Below are 23,479 nucleotides of genomic sequence, written 5' to 3' on the forward strand. Positions count from 1 at the left end.
TATTTGGTGAAACAGACAAAAACTCTTCATAGTGACCTCACTTCATGCAAAACTTGTAGAGTTCAATTTTACTCTATGTTAGAGAATGGTAAGTCATCCACAGAAGCTTTTTCAAATAAATTATGGAAACAGTTACCTGGTAAACTGGAAGACTGTAACTTTGGTTCATACTGTTTTCCATTCAGTAGATCAAAGACCTGTGTAAAAGGGGAATGAAGAGAGGCGTAAACAAGACATGGCAGGATATATGTAAGCAATAAGACCCGACACAGCGGGCATTACAAGGCATTATGGACTGTTTGGGTATTTTTTATTTTTTTTTTAAATGTATCCTCCCACAATCACTATAAAATGAATGTTCCAGAAAATATCATATATCAATATCATCGTAATTGCACAGTAGAAGGAGTGTGATCTTTGAAAGTGGTGCTACTTGCTGAAGATGGTGATTGAATGTCTCCTGCAGCAAACAGAGTGCCTGCCCACGTTTTGAGTTTCTCTTCATTCAGTAACTTTCACATCGATGACCAGTCGCGGATATTATTTGCCTGCTTTGTAAACCAGTTGGATTGTTGTGGACCTAATTGTGTGATTTAAGTATGACAACTCAAACCTGCAGCAATACTCATTTTTGCCACCATGTTGCTGATTTTATTTTTTCCTCATGGCCTGCAAGTTACCAGATTTTTTTTTTTTTTATTGCTCACATTGGTTGGATCTAGTCCGGCTCAATTTTAGTCTCATCTGACCAGAGTACCTTCTTCCATATGTTTGGGGAGTCTCCCACATGCCTTTTGGCGAACACCAAACGTGTTTGCTTATTTTTTTCTTTAAGCAATGGCTTTTTTCTGGCCACTCTTCCGTAAAGCCCAGCTCTTTGGAGTGTATGGCTTAAAGTGGTCCTATGGACAGATACTCCAATCTCCACTATGGAGCTTTGCAGCTCCTTCAGGGTTATCTTTGGTCTCTTTGTTGCCTCTTTGATTAATGCCCTCCTTGCCTGGTCCGTGAGTTTTGGTGGGCGGCCCTCTCTTGCCAGGTTTCGTGTGGTGCCATATTCTTTCCTTTTTTAATAATGGCTTTAACGGTGCCCCGTGGGATGTTCAAAGTTTCTGATATTTTTTTATAACCCAACCCTGATCTGTACTTCTCCACAACTTTGTCCCTGACCTGTTTGGAGAGCTCCTTGGTCTTCATGGTGCTACTTGCTTGGTGGTGCCCCTTGCTTAGTGGTGTTGCAGACTCTGGAGCCTTTCAGAACAGGTGTATATATACTGAGATCATGTGACAGATCATATGACACTTAGATTTCACACAGGTAGACTTTATTTAACTAATTATGTCACTTCTGAAGGTAATTGGTTGCACCAGATCTTATTTAGAGGCTCAATAGCAAAGGGGGTAAATACATATGCACGCACCACTTTTCTGTTATTTATTTTTTAGAATTTTTTGAAACAAATTATTTTTTTCATTTCACTTCACGAATTTGGACTATTTTGTGTATGTCCATTACATGAAATCCAAATAAAAATCAATTTTAATTCCAGGTTGTAAGGCAACAAAATAGGAAAAATGCCAAGGGGGGTCAATACTTTTGCAAGCCACTGTAGATCAGGAAAGTATTATGAGGTATATCTCTTGAGCCTTCTCTGCCTCTCCGTCCAAAATAGTAATACAAAAAAAACAAAAGGTGGTGCAGTGATATTGTTGGATTTGTTTTTAGGTTGTGGCTACAAACATTCCAAGGGCATATATTAGATGTTCCATACCATCTGCTCGTAGGCTGATTGGCAGACAGTTTATCTTCCAACATAACAACCACCCAAAGCATACTGCTAAGTCAACTCTGGAATTCTTGAAGAAAACAAAAAAGATAAAGTTCTGGAAGGCCCTTCGCAATCACCAAATCTCAATCCAATAGATATGCTTTGAACTGATCTGAAAAAAAGCTATAGCCAAGCATTGTGAATCCAATCTGTCTGAGCTGAAGGAAATATGCAAGACAGAATATCTACTATCTATCTATTGGTTTTAATCACATATTTAACTCATACAATTACTGCATCCATCTCATCCAAATTGATTTTATTAATGATATTATTATTAGTATTATCATCATCCAAAAAAGAGCCCATGATAAAAACCCTGTCTTCTTATTTTATAATTATTTACACAGAATTGTACAGAAAAACTCCAGCATTTGTTGTTAAATTGTTTCTCATAAACAGTTTTTCATTGCCGTTTTAAAAAAAAAAAAAAAAAAAAAAATTAAATAAATGTGTTAATTGAAATAAAATTAAATGTCGGTAGCCATTCACTTTGTCAAACCGAAAGTAGCCCAGTAAGTATTACAAGTATTACAACATACAAATCAATCAATCAATCAACATAAATACATACATACATACATAAATAAATAACCCCATGATGGAGCAGCACAGGGATGTGCAGCAATCCTCGTTATTACAAACCCGGTTTATATAGGCATGTCACTCCCAACGTGGGCATGGACTGAATATCAACATCTAACCAAGACCTACAGGGCCCCTTTCAAATGGGACACCCCGTATCATGTTTATATTTTTTACATTTTACAAGTGTTGTATCTGGAATTGGTGACTGCACCTTTAACTGTGTGCAGTTGAACGTGAATATGGAGACAGCATGCTGCAGCTGCCATGCTCAGTGTTAGTGGCATCCTGATCTGACAGCATCTAACACAGACAGCTCTTATGATTTACATACCGTTGATTCTTCAGTAAAAACAAGTTTAAATTGCAGTGAGTTTGTAATCCTATATTTACGATATTAAATACACCACAGCAAGCACACAGTTATAGATTTTCAAATGCGTTCACATTTTTTAAATGGTCAGTTTGAGAAATAAACTTAGTTTTCCCTGCAACAGCTGACCCTGCTGTAGTACAAAACTCATGCTACATACGGTTTTACATAATGGTAATGGTGAATCTTAAATGAATCTTAAATTACTGTGCCTGTTCTTTGGCTGAAGAGATATTATCAGCTCATCTGGAACCTTGTGCAATTAAATCACTTAAACTGCTGACGGTAAACAATGTAACTAAGTCTATTATATCTGGGATTCAAGACCACTCTGCACTTACAAGCATCTTTATTCGATCAAATTATTACCTTCCTTATTGTACTTCAGTTTATTAAAACATGTGATATGCATTTTTTTTTTTTTTTAATACACACTGATGTCATGTTGCATTCGTAAATACTGATACTTGCTTTTAAAGGGAGATGCAGCATTTTTGTGCCTATAACCCCTAAAACACAGCTGTCAAAATGTGTTTTTTGTTGTTGCATTTGTAACTATTTTAATCGCAGTCTGGAGCCCTCCATCATAATTTCTAATTTCTCTGTGATTCAGTGGTACAAGCAGATTGATATATTACGATGGTACGATTGAGGGAGCATTGTGTTTTAAGGAATCGTATTGTCATAAAAGAACTGTCGGTGTGTACCAGTAAAAGCTACGTGTACCACAGGTTGAAAACCACTGGACTAGATGCATTCTGCATTCACTTTTAGTGCTTTGCTCCATAACACAGTTCCATGACTAACTTTCTATTCAAACGACGACTGCACTTATTGCTTTGCATGCACTCGAGTATATCAAAATAGTGCTGCGGGGAATTAATTGTGCTATGCTGCAAGGGTCAAGACAGAGGGTAATTAATGCACGTTAAAAAAATTCATCTAAAAAAAAAAAATAACGTGTTAAATGTCAAATTTTCAGAATGTTTACTGCATTTCTTGTGGGTTAGTGGTCTGGCTCCACCTCCTCCTCTGACAGTTCAAACAAGTGGGATGTCAAGGATCAGGGGTGGAAATTTGGAGCTAGAGTCTAGCGCTAGTGAACCTCATATGAGCGACATAACAGTTTGGCACCAGTAGATATGTCTAATTTATTTTCTTGTTATATATATATATATATATATATATATATATATATATATATATATATATATATATATATATATATTTCTTTTTTCTCTCTATTCGGTAGCAACCACAGATGATGACTGTTTCTCATTGGGTCTGGACTAGTCACATGACCCACCCACACTCATCCACATACACAGGAGAGAAGGTTTGTGTTGTTGTAAGGAGGGCTTGATTGGGGCGGTATTTCATATTTTAGCACCAGTAGACTCTGGTGTTAAACTTTCAAATCAGTTTAGCACCATTTTTCAAAACAATTTGCAGCCCTGTCATGGATGCTGGGTTCAGGATCAAAGGTTTCAGTGATCATCTTACACATGAACGTGCATCAGGGCTGAAAGATGTGAGGCTGATAGACGGGACGGATATTTGCTTTTTTAAATGCTGACATGTGGAAACCCACACTCACAAGCAGCACTGCTTAATGGCAGTGTCAGAAACAACAACAGTAGTTTCTGAATGTTTAAGTAGGAGTCTGGATTTCTGGTTATTGCAATGTGTAACAAATCATCACCCACTCTCTACTTATTTCAATAGCCAACCACCAAATTCCAGCTCTGGGGATTCAAAAGCAAAAAAACAAAATGCTTCTTCACTTGTTGAACACATTAGCATGACGGCACAACAGTATTTATATAACTATAAAATAAAAAATATATTATTTTAAGTAAAATGCATAAGTAAATGTATTTTTTAAACTCATGTTTAAATGTAATGGCTCTCAAACATCGACACCTCCTCTCATCTGTGCTCAGTTTGGGAAGTAAAGTGTCAGCCAACGCCACTCCTCATAACTACATCCCTCTTCTCTGAATGGACAGCTAAATCGAGATCCTTGCTGTCACTGGTTTTTCAAGTCTCCATTAAAAGAAAATGATTGATGTTATGATAATGAAGTGATTCCACCTATCACTCTCCATTTTTTAAATTTTTTTTTTAATAAAACCTTGAAGCAGCCAATGACAGCATATGGGGACTGGCTCAGTTACCTGGAGATCGTTGACAGATCCCAGAGACCTTGAAACTCAATAGAAAAATCAGGAGGTTAGGCAGGTTTGGGTCACAACCAGATACTATGCTTGACCTTTCAAGTGTGAGCACTCTCGTTGCCAATATGAAAAGTGTTTTCTTGTTAAAAATGTAATGACAGTTGCTGTTAAAAACAATATGAAAGTCTGCAATCATTTTTTATTGGTGTGCATGCATATCTATGTACAAGTTATGTGAACCCCTGATTATAATGAGATGCTTCTCTCATGGTGTAAGGACAGTTTGGGCAGCTACAACTTTACAAAGAATGTGACTGATACCAGAAGGTTCATAAGGGGCACCTCCCACAGTACATACATATTGTATGAAGTGATTAATGTTTTTTTTTTTTTTTACATGAAAATGTATGTACTGTATAGCAATAATTGCTCTTAAAACCAATGAACTTACTTAGAGGCACTGCAGTAAACTTAGTAAGAACATAATAATAATCCAAATATTTTAGCACAGAATACTTTAATAAGTTATTGTATGCATTACGGTAACACTAGTTATATCTCAGACTTAAATTAACTTGAACTGGTGAGACAACCTCTCTTGTAAGTTTTTTTTTAATTTTAGGAAATAGAATTCATGGATGCATAAGCGCTTTTTAAAAAAATAAAATTTGGAATTGGGAAGATGTGGGAACAACTTTAACACCATACTGGATACAGCTAAATGCAGCAAAAATGTTTGAGTTAATAGTTCCAAAGGACCAGGGATTAGTTTTAGGCATTTCGTGAGCTGAAGAAATGTCTGCTTTCACAATATGCCTGTAACATATATATATTTCATGTAAGTGTGTCCAATGAAACCGGTTCTGGGGTTGTGCTGAAATAGTAGTGGTGTTAGGACTAAAAATAAATACATACATAAATCAATTAGATTATTCACTTTAAAAGTCATGGGTTGTGGCTTCTCCACGCTTCATTAGGGAGGTATGTAAGCTTGTACCTCATCAGTGAATGCCATGTCCAAAGGAGTGGTCCCTGGAACAAACCCTTCATCCTCATCCCCCTCCTGCTCCTCTTCATAGCCTCTGTCATCAGTATCATATAGGGGTTCGCAGTTCGCTTTATGTGCATCTGCTCCTGGAGAAGAACAGTTAATAAACTGGCAGGGGCTTGCCTGTCTTGGGAGACCACCACAATGAGAGCATGGAGTGACTCATTTTTAACAGGTCGGGTGACTCACCTTTCTTTGAATTGAACTGCATTTCTTGAGGAAAGCCTATTGGTTAAAAGTTACATTCTTTTCTTTTGAATCTGATTTCTTTCAGAAGGGGAATTTGAATTAAATATGATTTTGTTACTCACTCACCTACGACATAATGCAGTTATCAATGATGACACTGCTGAGGGTTATTGCAGAATTGTATTGGGGTTACTTTTCTGTAAAGGTACTTCCTTCTTGTCCAACACTGAAATGGCGGAGGACAGGCTCATTTGTGAAAAAGTAAAAGCAGCAAGATGGGGGAAATGTGATTAAATTGGAGGTGACTAGCATTAATGGAGAATTTAAAAAACAATATCATTCTATAAAAAAAAAAAAAATCTATGAAATGGTATTTGACATAAAGGGATAGTTTTATATTAAAATATAGTTTTTGCATCTGAAATAAGCACACACTTTTCTGACTACATTAACTATTGCATGACTATTAAATGAACAGGGTGCTGTTTTACAGGTGCTTGTTCGGCACAATTCTAAAGGCCCCATTCATGTGAAGCTAGTTGCAATAATTCTCATAATTGTTTGAACCAGGACAGCAGGTGCACGGCACATACCATGTACAGAAAGGCATAAGGACAGGTTACTCTAGATTCTAATTTTCTCAAAGACTGATGTTTTTTTTTAAATATATTTAGAACACACAGGTGATTGCTTGTCCTACTGTAAATGTCCCTGTGGCAGGACGAAAGCCCTACAATGTAAATAGTGTGTGTGTGGGAATGGACGGTTGGCAGGGATGGGGTTAAATCTGTCCCTGTCAACAATCACAGGTGTGGCCTGGTAACTGAGTGTTAATTAGAAACTGGCCACATGTATAAAATGAAATCCTGTTTGTTGATTAATCTTTTGTTAAACCTTTTATTTTAGCCCTTGTGCCCTGTTTACTTGCTTGTTTCGTTATTGTACTTCATTAAATGTGTGCAGCATCGCTTCACTGCAGAGACTGTCTCTGTGTCTCTAATTTCTGTCGGTAACATCTTGGGCTGTGATGCTACCCTGCCACAGTGCCTATGGTGCTCAGAGTGGACTACATTCATTCTTAGATGAGTACACACCAAAAACCTGGGCGACACATACCAGCTGCAATGAGAAGCGCTGTCATTTTGACGGAGCCCCTTCCAGCTGCTATGTGGAGTGGAGTAGACCCAACGTATGTAGAGGAATCCACTCGAGCACTGCCCTGGAAGAGGGATTCACAATGAAATAAAAAGAAAGCATTACCTCTTTAATTTGTTTTTATACAGAGATTGTATTTCACGATCTTTACAACTGTTAACTTTAAACTAGGGTTTACAATTTCATGGTTCAGCATAAATGCAAATTTGATATTACACCTCAAGGAGAAGACTTCCAGCTAAAGAGATGTTCTCCTGCTCTACTGCCAGGTGTAGTACAGTTTGGCCAGAGCTCTGCTCGCACTCTTCAACATCCACTCCATAAGAGATAAGCTGTCTAAGAGATGGTAAGCTATTGGCCAGCACTGCCAAATGAAGAGCACTCAAACCTGCAAACAAAGCACATGGCTGGATTAAACTAATAATACTTTTACCCAGCGAGAGTTCATTCCAACTTGACTACATAGTTATGCCGAATAGGAACAGATACAATGCTGAATGGGTGGAATTAGTGTTGCCTGCAAGTGCTCAGTCAGGACTGTCCTAGCGCCTATTTCTTTTTTTCATATGCATTGTTTCTAAAATGTGTGCATATGTATTTTATACTACTACCGACTACCAAATTGTTAACATGACTGTCACTGACTGCATGTGAATGTATTAAAAACATGCTAGGTGTGTTTTTCTAAAAGGGGTTTAAAAGAAAATATTTTTCTGGAAATGTAAAAATAAAGGGACTTTACTTAAGGAAGTTTGAAACTTCCTAGATAGTCTTTTAAATACTTCCTTGTAGTCTTAAGACTGGTAATCCAAAGAAAGTCTGACAACATGGGTTTCGCTAAAGCATTCCCTGTGTTCTGCACCTTCACTGTTAGGAAGTTTAATCAGTTCAGCTGCTTCCTGCTGTTGGAGTAGAAGGCTCAGAATCTTTGACTTTCCTTGCTTGGCAGCCAGGTGTAAAGCTGTGTTGCCATGGCAATCTGGGAGACTTAAATCAGCACTGGCTTTTAACAAAGCTTCCACAGTGTCTGCTTGCTGTGTAATAACAGCCAAGTGTAAAGGAGGCTGTGAAAGACAACAAAAAATGGTCAGACAAGACGAACGGACACAAGGTCGCTTGTGCTGGTTCAGCATTTCCTAACCGACACTTTCTGATACATTTAATTTTTTGGTACTTTACTTACATCCAAGATAATGAACGTGAGAGTACTTACAATAAAGTATAATTTATAGAGAATACACTTATTTGTGTGTTTTATATATATATATATATATATATATATATATATATATATAATATATTGTTTTTCACATTAAAAATAAAGAATCTGCAAACCAGGACATAGAAGAAAAAAACAATCAGAACAACTAAAACACAAAATACCACTGGTTGTAAGAAAAGAAAAAAAAACAGGACCAGTTAACTTGTATGCTGTGTTATTTATAGTAAGACTTGTACCTTTTCATTTTCCTGTAGACAAGTCTGCTTGACAGATCTGACAGAATACTATTAAACTCCTGACTTGTACCTGGTAGAGGTCATTCCTCATGTTGATCACATCCTCCCCAGGAATACGGGAAATCACTTCAATAAGATTTTTGGCAGACTCAGATCTGTGGTTGATAACACCAAGGTGCAAGCCACTGGAATGCATAAAATAATTCTCTTTAGCACATATGCACAATTCTTATAAGCAGAAGAGCATGGTGAAGATAGAATTGCCCCCTCTTCAAAATATCTTATTAAGAACGACGTCACACAAGTGCACTGAAACCCCAAATGTTATCCATCTACTATCAATGCACAAAAGCTTCTTGTTATCCTAGAGCCCAGACTTAGAAATGTATGGTATTAAGAATGAATTCCAATATGAAAATATTTAGAATTAGCATGTAATTATGTGAGCACCGACCTTAGCCTTGCAGGATTTCTTAAATGACCAAGGGCTACCATGGAATGAATAAGACCACCATTGGTGAGATGTCAAGCTTTATTAAGCAGAAGGTAGTTTAGGCCAGTGTACGAAGTCTGGAGCACGCTAGGGTGGTTCCAATGAGGTCGCCCTGTCGCCAAATGCAACCTTCAATTTTAATATGGCCAGTAGATTTTACCACATTTGTGACTAAGCATTTACAGTATATATAACAGAACTTCGGTTCTGTAATAAAGGCTTTCTGCTTAACTGTCAAAATCTGCACTGCCCAGCTGATCTCGCAGAGCCAATCCTTTTCATGGAATCAGCCCCCTTTTCTTGTTTCCACAGTAACGCGCACCAGCCAGTCAAGTTAGGGTAGAACAACAGAAATTATCACTACGAATTAATTCTGCGTTGTCTGCAGTTCAGAAGAGACGGCTATTGCCAACATAAAGAAAATTAACAAACTAAAAAACTTTAAAAACAAGTAGATTCCCCTCACCCCAACAACAAGGGACAAAAGGAGTGTTGAGGTGTCTGTGCTGCCTTACATCACAGACGGGGGGTTAAAATAACTGCACAGCTTTTTAAAAAATCTGTGTTGCAGGAGTGCTGCAGCACTACTTGCTCGGTTGATCAGCTTAGGGCACAAGAAATAATAATAAAACAAGTCTCAATATATCTCTTACTTAAGAAACGGAAGCAACAGTCAAATCTATTTGCATTTAGTTTTGGAAAATCCACATCTGGCCAACTCCACGAGAATGAGAATGTAACTGAAGATGAGGAGGCGCTAACGGACTGTTAGTATTTTAGCCAGCTTGTCTATGACACTAACTGAAAAATAAAGGAATGTGTTCACTTCCCTGGATTTTTTATATTGTTATCTTCCCTGTCATTTGATTAATATACTTCTATTTCCTGACATTTTATGTATATACTTCACTCACTGGCATTTTATGCACACAGAAAATAGTTCCCTGGAATTTAATGCATATAGTTCCCTGGAATTTTATGTAGTTAGTTTCCTGGTACATTGATTGTATATAGTTCCCCGCCTACAATTTAAAGATAATTAAAAAAAAACACCCATTACATGAAAACAAAGCATGTAAAAGCAATGTGTGTGCAACATATACATGTCTTCTCATATTGCCTACGTTTGAAAATGTTGGCCACCATAAAAGCTCACTTGGCCAGCAGGTTTTGAAAGCTAGTGGCCAAATGGCCACCAACATAGAAAGTGATTTGTCCCACCCTGCATACAACACTGGACACAAGAGGGTGCTGAAGCTTTTCGCAAATACTCTATAAAGTCTTCAAGGTTGTAAATCCAAAAATGTCCAGAAATGTTCAGATCTATTTACTATATACTACAGTATTTGTGCTGAGGTAACACATCAAACTTTGATCTATAAAATAAAACAACCTTCATTGTTTCTATTGATTGCTCTCGGAAAGTGACTTTTTGACTTACGTATCTCCTTTTCCATCCTGAACTGCCACGAGGGGTCTCTGAATAGCCAGCAACATTCTCACATCCCCAGTGATGGCGTAATTAAAGAGCGCGTCCCCATGTCGCTTAGCAAGCTGCATAGCCTTTTCAACGAACAGTCGGTCTAGACAGAGAGAGAACAAAAAAAACAACAACTTTAGGGACATCATCAGAGAACATCTGCGTTCCATTAAAAAAAAATATATCCAAGTCCTAAATGGCTACCAGTATTTATAAAAACAACTTACAATTAAATCATTTTAAATATTGAAAAATCTCATACTGTAGCCCACTTGACAAACTTTGTCTATTACTTTATTGAATTTCTATTCTTTTTAGTTTTTTTTGTAACAGTTTAATCGTTAAGGTTATGGATGTACGTACCGACTCTGCTTTTAGTTTCTTCCGTCTTCAGTGATTCTTCGGTAGGGCCCTGATCCGCTCCATCTGATGTACTCTCCTCCTCAGAGACTTTTTGCACATCTTCTGACTTCTTCTGGCAGCTAGTCTTCGGATTACCCTGGGCCTCACTATCATCATCCAAGTCACTGTCATCGCCATCATCTGCATGGCCCTTTGAAGCTTTAACATTTGGAAATGTCATGTAATGTTGTTTAGTGCCGAAAGAGTTCAAGTACAACTCAAATGGCTTCTCACATATAAAATAATAAAATAAATGTATTTTTCTTTTACCATGTTTCATTGCAGCACCAGAGCTGCTGGGACCACCAGAATATGGATAGCGGCTTCCAAAATTATTATAGTTTGAGTATCCTTGGTAATTGAATCCAGCTATAAAAGAAAAAGATGTTATGTGCAGTACCCTTACATATTAAATATGACCTTTACAGAAAATGAATATAACAGTAATAACCTGTTTGTTGAACTACTTATTCCTAATAAAATAATGTACTGCTCTTGTCTATGGCACTACTACATCACTGGAAAATTCAATAGCCTTAAGAGACTAGGATCAAAATACAGTCTGTCACTACAATCACACTGGACAAGTTAGTCTGAATAAAGGTGCAGTGAAGAAGAGGAACAAAACTATATTCAATTCTCAAAGCATAACAATTGATTGTATTTATTTTGAATGTTTTTATGTTTGAATGAAGGAAAGGTGCCAGATTTGTATCGGCTTACCCCCTCCTGTTCCCGGAGCCCCTCCTGCCCCACCGTACATCCCTCCTCCCCCTCCACCAGCTCCTGAACCATAATCCGGAAAGCTGGGCAGTGTCTTCTGACGCTTCCTCTGGACCTCCTCCTTATCTGTGCACAAAGAAAGACACATACTCATCTTCTACACAAAAAAATGTAAATATGTGTGTTTACATCAATAAAAATGTAAACTGAATTGTTGAAACCAGTACATTCATTTTTATTTATTTTTTATTATTTTAAGCAGAACAAAGCTGCAAAAGTTTGTGTGTTGATCTCGGTTATGTACAGAAGTGAAAGTGTGAATTCCACTTATACAAGATTCCATTGAGTTATGTACCGCTGGATTCAGTACACATGGCAAACTGCTTGTGTCATCTTCTAATGTTATAGTCTTCTATAACTAACAAAATAAATAATAAATTGTTGCAACATAATCGACAGATTTGACGTGCATTACTAGCAGTCTTCATATATTGCACATTGTATGTAAAATACAATAATAATAATAATAATAATAATAATAATAATAATATATAATAATAATAATAATAATAATAAGTTTATTTTTTCTACATGTCTCACTGTTTACAAATTTAATAACATAATTGTTTTTAATTTGTACTTGTGAAAGTGGCAACAAATCCTGCAACCGCATGTTGAGCTGATAAACAACCCTCAAATCAGACAGGAATGCAGAATGAAAATACCAATCCTAATTATCAAATTCCAAATCTCTCTATATACAGTGGAACCTGTCATATTCACTCCTGTAGGATACAATACCCTCTATTAACTGATGCATCTCTGGCAAATGCTGCTACCGACTGAACGGTACTGACGAAAACTGATCAATGCACATTTTATTATGGGTTTTAAAACAATGCATTTGGCTCTTAGCAGGACAGAATGGATTAATTTGTACTTTTTACATGTTTTCATATCACGTAACTTCTACTTTTACCGTGTTAAATAAAAGAAAGCAAGAAAGCAAGGGATTCATACAATTAACTGTTAAAGCTGAAACAAGATTATGGCACTGACCTCCACAGCTAGTTTGCGTACATGCTTTCATGTTGTTGTATCTCAGGTTAACACATACAGCATAATCTGTCATATTACTTTGGCATAGCCTCAGAAAGCCGGTAAGAACTGTTTTTGGAATGCTATTTTGTAATTGTCAAATACTGTACGGCAGTGCTTTGTTTTGCAATAATTTTCACTGATTTTCTTGTATTTGCAGTACCACACTTTGGTGTTTTACACACACTGATGACATTGTTCATGTATAATGCCCCACTGTTAATAAAGCAACTACAATGTTGTATAACAACTCCTCTGAGATACAATATTTTACATATCTGATGGACCCTCTGGAACCAATTAATCTGGATAGGACAGGTTCTACTGTACTGTTTTTTTTCTTTTTTACATACTGTGCAGTATTCTGATTAAGCATGTGAAAGATACAAGTACAATTACCTATAACCTGTGGATGGTAAGTGAAGGGCTTTGGTTCACTTGTCTCATTATCAGACTTTCTTTTCAGCTGGACAAACACAGAGGTTGGTGTTTGCAAATTGAGGTCCCGGTATTTTGGAGTCTTAAAGACTATAGCAAACTGAAAAATAAAATGTCATTTTGTTCCAGTGTCATCTATTTTTTTCCACAACACATGAAAAATTAATGAATTATTTTGTGACTTAACGAAAGACAGTACAAGCAGATTCAATGCTTCAATAGTTCAACTTTAAAAGACTCAAGTCAAGCTGACAACAAAGCACTGAATAAAGCCTTAAAATTACTACGTTTGTACTTGCTAAATCCATTCCTTTTAGAACTAAAATGTAAATGTTCTTCAAATAGTATCAATTCCAGAAAGTTTGCTTTGGCTACTTGCAGCTACATTTTTCATCTTTTTTTACGGGCCAGACCTGTCTGTGCACGTCTGTTGGCGAAAAATCTCCAAACGTTTCCCAGTATCCTCCTGTTTCATCCTCCTCATAGAACCGAACTTGGATGTCATCTGTTAGGAAAATCAGCCATATTGAATTTTTAGGGGAAAAAAATAAACAGTTTATTTAAAGCAATGATTTGTTAGCATCATTCAGAGTCATAATTTGGATATGCACAGCAGTTGAGAGCTAATGTTGTTGTTTTTATTATATTTTCAGCAGTACAATACTATGTGTGACAATTCAAATGAAGCCAATTCAACCCCCAAAATAGCTTAATACACCATTGTTTAGTGTATAATGTAGTGCTGGGGAAATCCCATGAACATTAACCCTGGGGCCACGTACAGCACTTCCTTATTCGTAGGTGACAAAGCAGACTGCAGGTGAATCATACTTAAGTTGAACTCAGTTATAAATGATCAACTTTTTATTCTTGTTGGCATTTCTCATTGTTTTCAAATCTTACCTTTTAATGAGATGTGTGTAAGCAAAAAAATTATTGGTGGCAGACTGCCACTATTTACCTTTTCACTGCTCCTTCTGTGCTCTTGCCAAGTGTCGCACAAAACATTTTCTTTTTAGTTTATACACAGTATAGTGCTCACAAAAGAGCAGCGAAAGGGTAAACCAAAGGTATCCACCTCCATACTTTTTTACATTATTACACATTTTAAAAAAAGTCTTTGGAAACTAACAGATATTTAAACAGGAATTAGTTTACCAATTAGTTTTTAGGTCAGCACATGTTACAGATATTCCATTGTAAACAGTTTATAAAAAACTCAGGCTTGCCATCACTTCTCATTCGGTTAGGTTACTGCATGTACAGCCTTCAACTCTGTTTGACGAGGGCCATGAGGATTCTGCTGCTTAAAAGCTGTCCCCCAGGATGTATGCTACACCATCCCAAAACATTTATATAGCATCCCTCATGTATACACATCACAGAGAGCTCCACATATCAAATAATGAACATCGCTGGAGGGAATGTTACATCACAAAAATAAACTGCATTCAAAACATCAACTGACTCTGAATAATGCCAGGCAAGCACAAAGTTTCACAGACAAGGGGCAGAGAAACTATTAAGTCTTGCCCCCAGAAGGGTTTAAACAGAATCTTGGCTCTACCAACAAGCAGTGGCACTGGAACAATTTTTAAAGTGGGGGGGTGCTGAAAGACACTGAACAAAACTGTAACCCCTGTATATGATGGAAGCCATGCAAAGCCAGGGGTGCTGCAGCACCCCCAGCACCCCTAGCTCCAGTGCCCTTGCCAACAAGCTACCTGTATTATAAGTAGAACAGAAGGTATAGCCCAAACATAAGAGAACAGTAGCTCACTCAACTAAGACGAGCCAAGGCTGGCTATATTTTATTATATTATATAGTAATCTTTGTCAATAGCATTCTGACATGTGTTCAGTATCAACTGAACTAATTCCCCAGCGCCTGCTTGAGACATCACTGTCACCACCATTTATTAAAACATTAACTGCCATTTTTAAAAAGGAGGCGTACGTTTACCTTTTTGAACTTTATCACAAAGCAGATAGACCTCTTCACCCCCGGTAACACAGCCAGCTGTGCGGTCCATCCTCACAATCTTTAAATTGGAGGCATTTGGGGCTTCTGTGGTGGCGAACAAAGAAAAAATATATCAAGATACAGGTTTTTAAATTTTATTGTAAAGGCAATTATCAAGTCGTCCCCCCCTCCCAAAAAAAGCATCAAACTCTGGCCTGACACAGGCAAGGTAATACTTTGTAAATGTTGCAATTTTTAGTACAGTAAACTCAAATGTCCCTAAATGCTGGTTGACAAAAGCTGTCAGAAGTTTTTTTTAAGAATGAGTTTTGCACCACCGGGGTTTGGTTTCAGTTGCATCACCGCCTTCACTTTTACAGGATAAGGTGCGACCTTGAGACCAGCACCATACCCAAAGGGACAAAAGCACTTTAAAGACCACACCACCACTCTACAGTATTTCATCTTAATAAAGTGGGCCAGCTTTCATCATAGTATTATTATCATCAACAAGTCCTGTAACAAAGCAAATCACTGCACATCCTTTTAACCATAGCACTTGTTGCTCTCTTGATCCTGGACAAACACGTATGCGTCATGTAACAAACTACACACATTTCTGGATTTAATAAGCATTTGTCCATTTCAAATGAAAGCAAACAAACAAAAATCACAAATGGTATAAAATGAAAACAGATAATTGACTATGATATTTAAAAAAAAAAAAATAATAATAATAATAGAGCCTAGCTTGGAATTCTGAATAACTGTCAGTATTTTATCACTGCACCAGAGTAATTGCTGAAAGTACATTAAACATCCTCTCTTTCATCCTCCCAAAGAAAATATCACTTGTTAAAAGGTTATGAAGCCTCCAGATGTGCTTTGTAGAGCAACAAATCCAAGTTAACCAGCTATTAACGTCTGTGCAGCAAAACATGTAAATACTAATATATATATATATATATATATATATATATATATATATATATATATATATATATATATATATATATATATATATATAACAACTTATTTACATAACATGAATTGAACGACTAAAGTGTTCTGCATAAAAAAGCCCCAAAAAACAACACTTGTCGCTCCTGTTCAGATTAGCTGGCCCACCACTGGTATTCTTTAAACCTGAAGATTATGTTAAAACATGGACAGGCACAGGCTGGCATGCAGCTACCAACACAAACAGTAAGGCACAAAAACCAACAACCACATCAGAACTTGAAGCATATACAGAAGAAACTACAAATCAAGGTCAGCACATTAGGTCTATAAAGAAAAATGCTTAATTATACAATACAGTATCTTTTTGTTTACAAACTAACTCTTGACTGCAGGCTTGTATACAATTGACTAAAATTCAAAGATTTTGTCAAGTTGTAACTTTTTAATGTTGCTTTTATACCATGTAGCTGCAAGGTTTTATAAAATATAGTGACAATATAATTTTATGCTTAGTGCTCGTTTCCAAAATTACAGTTTTAGAATAGTGAAGACAAATACAGATGGGGCTTTTCCTTAAGTATGTTATGTGGATAATGAGTATGTAATATTGATGAATATACTTTTCAAGACTGTTATAATTAAATATGATATATGAATATACTCCTGACTGTATGGGTTTAATATATTAGATATATATATATATATATAATATATAGATTATAAACAATACTGGTTGATATCCTGCTTGTAATTTCCAGATAGATTTTAAAACGTTTAACAACCATTTCAGACAGTATGACTGATTGTATAAGTTTCCACTGATTTTTTTATTCTGTAATTGAATCCAATTCATGTTAGTTTGGTGTGCACTTTAAATATATACTAGATGCTCTTTCAGCATACCTATGAAAACAAAAGTAAAAGTTTTTGTGTGCAATACACTAATTTGTGTGGAAGTAGTACAAATAATTTAAATAAATCAAATAATTCATAATACACTAATATGTGTTGCGCTGTATATTTTTTTTGCACTGTCACATCTAAGTTGAAAAAGTCAGTTGAAAATCTTCAGCTAAATTAAAGTTGTATTTTTTCCAGATAGTCAGATTAGGCAGTCACAATTTCTTTAAGTCAGTCATAAATCCTAAATTAAATTGGCTCTGGGTTGTAGCTAAGGGTTTATTGATTGACCTAAACTGAAAGTTTGGCTCATTGCTGAGATTTCAGTGATTTATCAGCCATGGTCTAGAAGTATCTACATTAACTTGTTTGTTGCATGTATAATGTATATGTATAAAAATGTAGAGTATAAACAGATTAACCTGTTTAGAGATTATTCAGAGGTCTGTTATACCGAGTACCATTGGCCCTTGCGTTGTTTGTTCTTAAATTGTATGATAAGCATTTCTTAACACGAGACTTGCAATGGGTTAACAGGAGAGAAGGAAGTGTACTTCTGTCCCAGCAAGATGGCCATTCTTCAATTTCTCCGTTGATTGTGCATTTTATTGCATGGACGGATGTTAATTGTACCAAACTGGCATTGGTCTACCCCCTCTGGACATTCCACACTTCAAGGAATCTGGGTATTTTAAATAAAGTTTAAAAGTCTACTAAAACCAACAAAAATTGTCATGCTCATAGATTCTCATGCATTTATTGACTTGAATCCCTAGTACTTACTGCTGTCAAAAATTGGATCTGAAATGACGGGGTCCAGCCGCCTTGTGAATCCACCATCACTGTCAGGCAGGAATGCTGTGAACATTAGCTGAACCACACTGAGATCCATTTCCTTGGTTTGACTGATGGCAGCATTAGCAATGAGGCTTCTCTGGTGATCTACAACAGGGAACCATTTTTTAACATGCAGTTTGGAATTCAAAACATGATAAGACATAAATGGGTTTCCAAGCTCTGTAATTGTAACATGACTGAATAGGCTCTTTAGTAACATGATTACTGGTGCCCCATTTCTTCTGTTGAAGATAACTGCCTGGGTCTGTGTGCAATCGGGAATGCAACCTACCTAACCAAAGTGACAACTGTAAAGATAGTGTCGTAACTGAAACAATTCAGTTGGGACAATAATCGATTATTGTGTTATTTTTAGAGGGTGATTGCAATTATGGGAGAGAACACTGGTAAGGCAGTTAAACACTGATCTGCTGGTTAAAGAAAAGAGATTGTAACCAGGAGGTCCCCAGTTCAAATCCCGACTCAAGACACTGACTCACTGTGTGACCTTGAGCAAGCCTTGTGCTCCGTCTTTCGGATGAGATGTAAGTGACTCTGCAGCTGATGCATAGTTCACACACCCTAGTCTCTAAGTTGCCTTGGATAAAGACGTCTGCTAAATAAACAAATAATAATAATAATAATAATAATAATAATAATAATAATAATAACAACAATAATATAAGCAAAAATGACAGTATAATATAAAAACTACTTACTGTACAAGGGAGAACATCTCAAATAAAATAATTAATTGTGATTATTTTAAGCAGATAATGAATAACAGGACAAAATAATATTTTTTTACATATATTTCTACCCTACCTCACACTGGGACCTAGCAGTCCCGTGAGGCTCCAACTGCTTTCTGACGGCATACGCTAACATACTGTGCAGCACCCAGATAAGATGAGATCTTGAGGTTCTTACAGGACAGAAAGGGTATAAAAACAACAAGCAAAGAACCTAAAGATCTTCAACACAAGAAAAAAGGGCTGCTGATTATGCTGCTAATGCCACCACATTGAAATAACTACTGTTCTTACACTTGCAGTAGATCACTCTAGTCTCTGGATTGTGGAATGTGGAAACCCTGCTCTGCCTCGATCACCCTAAAAAATGAAGGGAATGCAGCTTGACTTGATGGTTTTGCTGCACTTCCCTTCACACTGATTTATACTATGACATTTAATGCCTGAGAAGTTACCACTTGTATGTTTTGTTAGCATATTTATATTCAGGAAAACACAACAGTATTTCATTATCCCATGATATAATTCCGATTAGGCTATTCATTCAAAATAGAGTTTTCTGTTTTTGTTATATTATTTGCATTGCTGGCAAAACAATAAGGATGGGTTTAACTAGTTGACAAGCGCCACAAGATAACATAAGGAAGACCAGATTGCATATATTATACATTATTTTAACAGCAAGTTGTTTGGCAGAGGAAACACAATAATTATGCTGCTGTGCCCATCTGTTCTTCATTAAAGCACATATGCAAACCCTGCAAGCCCTATTGATTTATCCAGGAAAGAGATTGTATCATGAAAGTACAGTGAAGTGGAAAGAACACCCATGCTTTACATACAGTAGAATGCAAAAACTGGCATGTGTCCAATGCTTCAAACAGAACTATAAACCACCCAAAAGTAAAACTTAAAAGTAAAAACTAAAAGTAACTTTATCAATCCACAACAACTATTTTGATTAAAAGTATTTTTCAATGTCTTCAACATTGAAAAAGAGTTAGTAAAAACGTTTGTCGTTAAATCTTAAGTTTCTTTAAGTCTTTCCAATCGTTACCTGTGAGTTCTCTTGGTACTTGCCCCTCGGTTTGTAAAGAATTTATTTCTGGGTGAATAGAGATGCCGTAGTTGTAGCCCAATCTGTACGCCTCAGTCATTCTGTCCTCCAAGGTCTTGGTAACGTTCTTTTTAGTGACATGAAGAATACCCAGGTTTGGAAAACTAGGAGAGGGGAAAGCAATTGCTACTGTTCATGCCTGTTTATGAGGGGATTTGTGACATTTAACAAATTATATTTTGCTGCAAGTTCATTAAACAATCACTGTAATTATAAAATATGTTAACATTATTATTATTACTGTTTTAAAAGCACTGTACAAGAGCATTTTTATTAACTCCATAGATATATTCTAGGGTTCAATCATCTGTACTGTATGGATAAAACTCCCGACAAAAGTCAATGTTGTCATTAGGGGAATACTGGGCTCTCAATAGCTGGCCAACAGGCTCTCCTAGAGGTTTACAATTGCTCACCTCATGCTTGTATCTTTGGGTTGCAGGTCAGCCACACATATGCCTTTGTCACACTGCTTTCCAACCAGGCTGTGCGCATGCAGGTGTACCTCTTTGGAATAGGTCACAAGCTGAATGACAATCTTTGCTGGTCCCTGATAGTTGCATATCTAATGGGCATATTAGACATTTTAAATAGTAAATACTGCAACATAAGGAATAGCAGAAGTTGTTTATTATTGAAAATGTCAGCATTTTATATTGGTCTTGGCAGTAAAGACTACTGCATATTTTCACACAGAACAAGTTGCATTCATTAAAGTTATAATGCTGCAAGTCTTGCACTTCTTGATGACGCATCCATTGCGAGAGAGTTAGCTCAACAATGTCACTAAAAGAAAAATAGCAGGGCATACTTTATTAGGCATTTGCAATTGTAATTCATTTCTTTAGTGCCTTTGGGTTCTCTGATGTACATTTTGGAAAATTTGTAAATCTTCCCAAGTGTTTTCAGTGCATATTTCTCACATTTGTATATGCAGATTTGCTGGTTGTATTACCATTTTAATTTAGTCTGTATGTTTGTGTTTATTACCTACAGTAGGCTTGCACAGTCTTATTATCTGTTGTATCTGACTTTGACAGTCAAATGATTATTTTTTACTGGACAACACTTACGTCAGAGAACCATGTAATACAGCTGTTTACCAGTCATTAGTAAAAAGTGTTCTGTCTCTTTACAACAGAAATGTAAAAAGTCATGTGACCTTAAAACAGTAGCCATACAAGGCCAGAGGTCACCAGCACGTTTAGCATTCAGAGTTTACTTAACATTGCAAATAGAGAGTTTACATAACCGTGCAAATAGACAGCGTTTTCATAACCGTGTTAATAGACAGTTTATATAATAGTGCAAATAGAGTTTACATAACCGTGCAAACAGACAGAGTTTACATAACCATGCAAATACAGAGTTTACATAACCATGCAAATAGAGAGCCACCAGCTTAAATAGTTTTTGCGACATGAAGCTAATATCTAGAACCGTCTTTAATATCCAAAAAACAAACCAAACAAATAAACAGATACAATAAATAAAATCACACAACTCTAATACGGCAGCCATCTCAGGTCACTGTAAAATAACAACAACAACAATTCATGCCAATTATATTTATTGTATTTAAATGTATTTAAAGCTGGCATTTTAAGTGAGGTGATCTTTTTACTTGACTACCCCTGTTTCCTGTGGTTAAAAAAAAAACAACTTTCACTCTGGTCAGATGAGTCACATCATGATTTACAACTATAAAAAAAAGCCCAAAAAAACCTAAAGATCAAGAGATTACTTAATTTATCACACCACACGTCTACCAGCACAAAAGGCAAACAAATACTGGGCTTGTGGAGAAATGAATAGCTTGATATCTTTAGTTACAAAACATAGTTACAGAACATAGACACATTTTGAGGAGTATTTTTTGTTGTAAAGTATATTGATAGATTTCCTCCAATGCTGTGTACAGTAACATCATCTTAGAAAAACTTCCAGCTCATACATACTGTACCATAATTTAGTGTCAGGTATAATAGAGTAAACAATTGTGGCATATATTATATGTTTATAATTGTATATTATATGTGTACAATGGTACTTTGAGGTTAATTATTATATTGTGGGCTTTGTTTATTATCAGTGAGGTGTAAAAGACTTATTGCTTATAGGGTTTGACACAAACAGTATGCTGACCAGTTGTATGTATAAACAGTCAGTAATGTGTTAAAGAAATACAACAAACAACACTCTTTATGGTCAATATAATTGTGTTGCTGTAGAAAAATTGATGCCCTGTCCTTTTTATAAAGTGCGTGCCAGCTATGTATTCATGCCCTGTCCTTTATAAAGTGCGTGCCAGCTATGTATTCATGCCCTGTCCTTTATAAAGTGTGTACCAGCTATGTACTGATGCCCTGTCCTTTATAAAGTAAGTGCCAGCTATGTATTGATGCCCTGCCCTTTATGAAGTGCGTGCCAGCTATGTATTGATGCCCTGTCCTTTATAAAGTGTGTGCCAGCTATGTATTCATGCCCTGTCCTTTATAAAGTGTGTACCAGCTATGTACTGATGCCCTGTCCTTTATAAAGTGAGTGCCAGCTATGTATTGATGCCCTGTCCTTTATGAAGTGCGTGCCAGCTATGTATTGATGCCCTGTCCTTTATAAAGTGTGTGCCAGCTATGAATTGATGCCCTGTCCTTTATAAAGTGTGTACCAGCTATGTACTGATGCCCTGTCCTTTATAAAGTGAGTGCCAGCTATGTATTGATGCCCTGTCCTTTTTATAAAGTGCGTGCCAGCTATGAATTGATGCCCTATCCTTTATAAAGTGTGTGCCAGCTATGAATTGATGCCCTATCCTTTATAAAGTGAGTGCCAGCTATGTATTGATCTCCAGTCCTCTTTATAAAGTGCGTGCCAGCTATGTATTGATGCCCTGTCCTCTTTATGAAGTGCCTGCCAGCTATGTATTGATGCCCTTGTTGTGGTTCAGGGTGTTTTGTGTGTATTGTAATTCCTCGATCTTATACACGTCATTAAATAAAATGATTATGATAAGGTCTTATTTAACATGGATGAAAAATCAGATTATTTAAAAGATAACTAAAGAGTGTCTTAATTTAGTCAGTGATCTATTACTGTAATGGTCACACAGTATTCATTCAAGCTGATTAACGTACATTAATTTGAACTATTGTAATTATTCAAATTAAATTAATTGTTTAAATGAATTATTACAACAACTAACATAATTAGCCCCCCAAGTCCCTTTTAATTAAAGTGGATTGCCCTGAAACCAGTTTGGGCCAGCTCCCACAGAAAACTCTTCAAAATCACAACATGGGAGACATTTTGGAGGTAGGGATTCACGGTAGTTGTGAGGCAATTTCGCTTTGAAATATTTTCTTGAAAAAACAGGAGTTAAACAAAGACCTGAAGTCTTTGAAAACCCATAGCAAACCAAAAGAAATTAATTACCTTTAAGATTACTATGCAGAAAGAGAGTTACAACTAGACATATTTGTGAAATTCCTAATCGATAACA

The 23,479-nt window shown here is 36.4% G+C and overlaps 1 protein-coding gene across 4 annotated transcripts in view; it reads right to left on the reverse strand.

Annotated features, from left to right (window-relative positions):
* Nucleotides 1–23,479, reverse strand: part of LOC121321953 (nuclear factor NF-kappa-B p105 subunit-like) — a 43,898-nt gene that overhangs the window by 4,412 nt on the left and 16,007 nt on the right. For all 4 annotated transcript variants that reach the window (XR_005950990.1, XM_041261349.1, XM_041261355.1 and 1 more), the window contains exons 6-21: nt 20,397–20,545; nt 19,921–20,084; nt 18,058–18,216; nt 15,412–15,516; nt 13,862–13,953; nt 13,410–13,548; nt 11,913–12,038; nt 11,460–11,558; nt 11,151–11,348; nt 10,749–10,890; nt 8,885–8,999; nt 8,219–8,420; nt 7,575–7,744; nt 7,318–7,420; nt 5,962–6,098; nt 137–197 (exon numbers count right to left, since the gene is read on the reverse strand). Coding sequence is in view for 3 of the 4 variants with exons in the window: in XM_041261349.1 (XP_041117283.1) it covers nt 137–197; nt 5,962–6,098; nt 7,318–7,420; nt 7,575–7,744; nt 8,219–8,420; nt 8,885–8,999; nt 10,749–10,890; nt 11,151–11,348; nt 11,460–11,558; nt 11,913–12,038; nt 13,410–13,548; nt 13,862–13,953; nt 15,412–15,516; nt 18,058–18,216; nt 19,921–20,084; nt 20,397–20,545 (2,161 nt within the window). In the remaining variant the exon portion in view is untranslated. The remainder of the gene's footprint in view (nt 1–136; nt 198–5,961; nt 6,099–7,317; nt 7,421–7,574; nt 7,745–8,218; nt 8,421–8,884; nt 9,000–10,748; nt 10,891–11,150; nt 11,349–11,459; nt 11,559–11,912; nt 12,039–13,409; nt 13,549–13,861; nt 13,954–15,411; nt 15,517–18,057; nt 18,217–19,920; nt 20,085–20,396; nt 20,546–23,479) is intronic.

The sequence above is a fragment of the Polyodon spathula genome, chromosome 1 (assembly GCF_017654505.1).
Source record: "Polyodon spathula isolate WHYD16114869_AA chromosome 1, ASM1765450v1, whole genome shotgun sequence".
In the NCBI taxonomy this organism is placed as follows: domain Eukaryota; kingdom Metazoa; phylum Chordata; class Actinopteri; order Acipenseriformes; family Polyodontidae; genus Polyodon; species Polyodon spathula.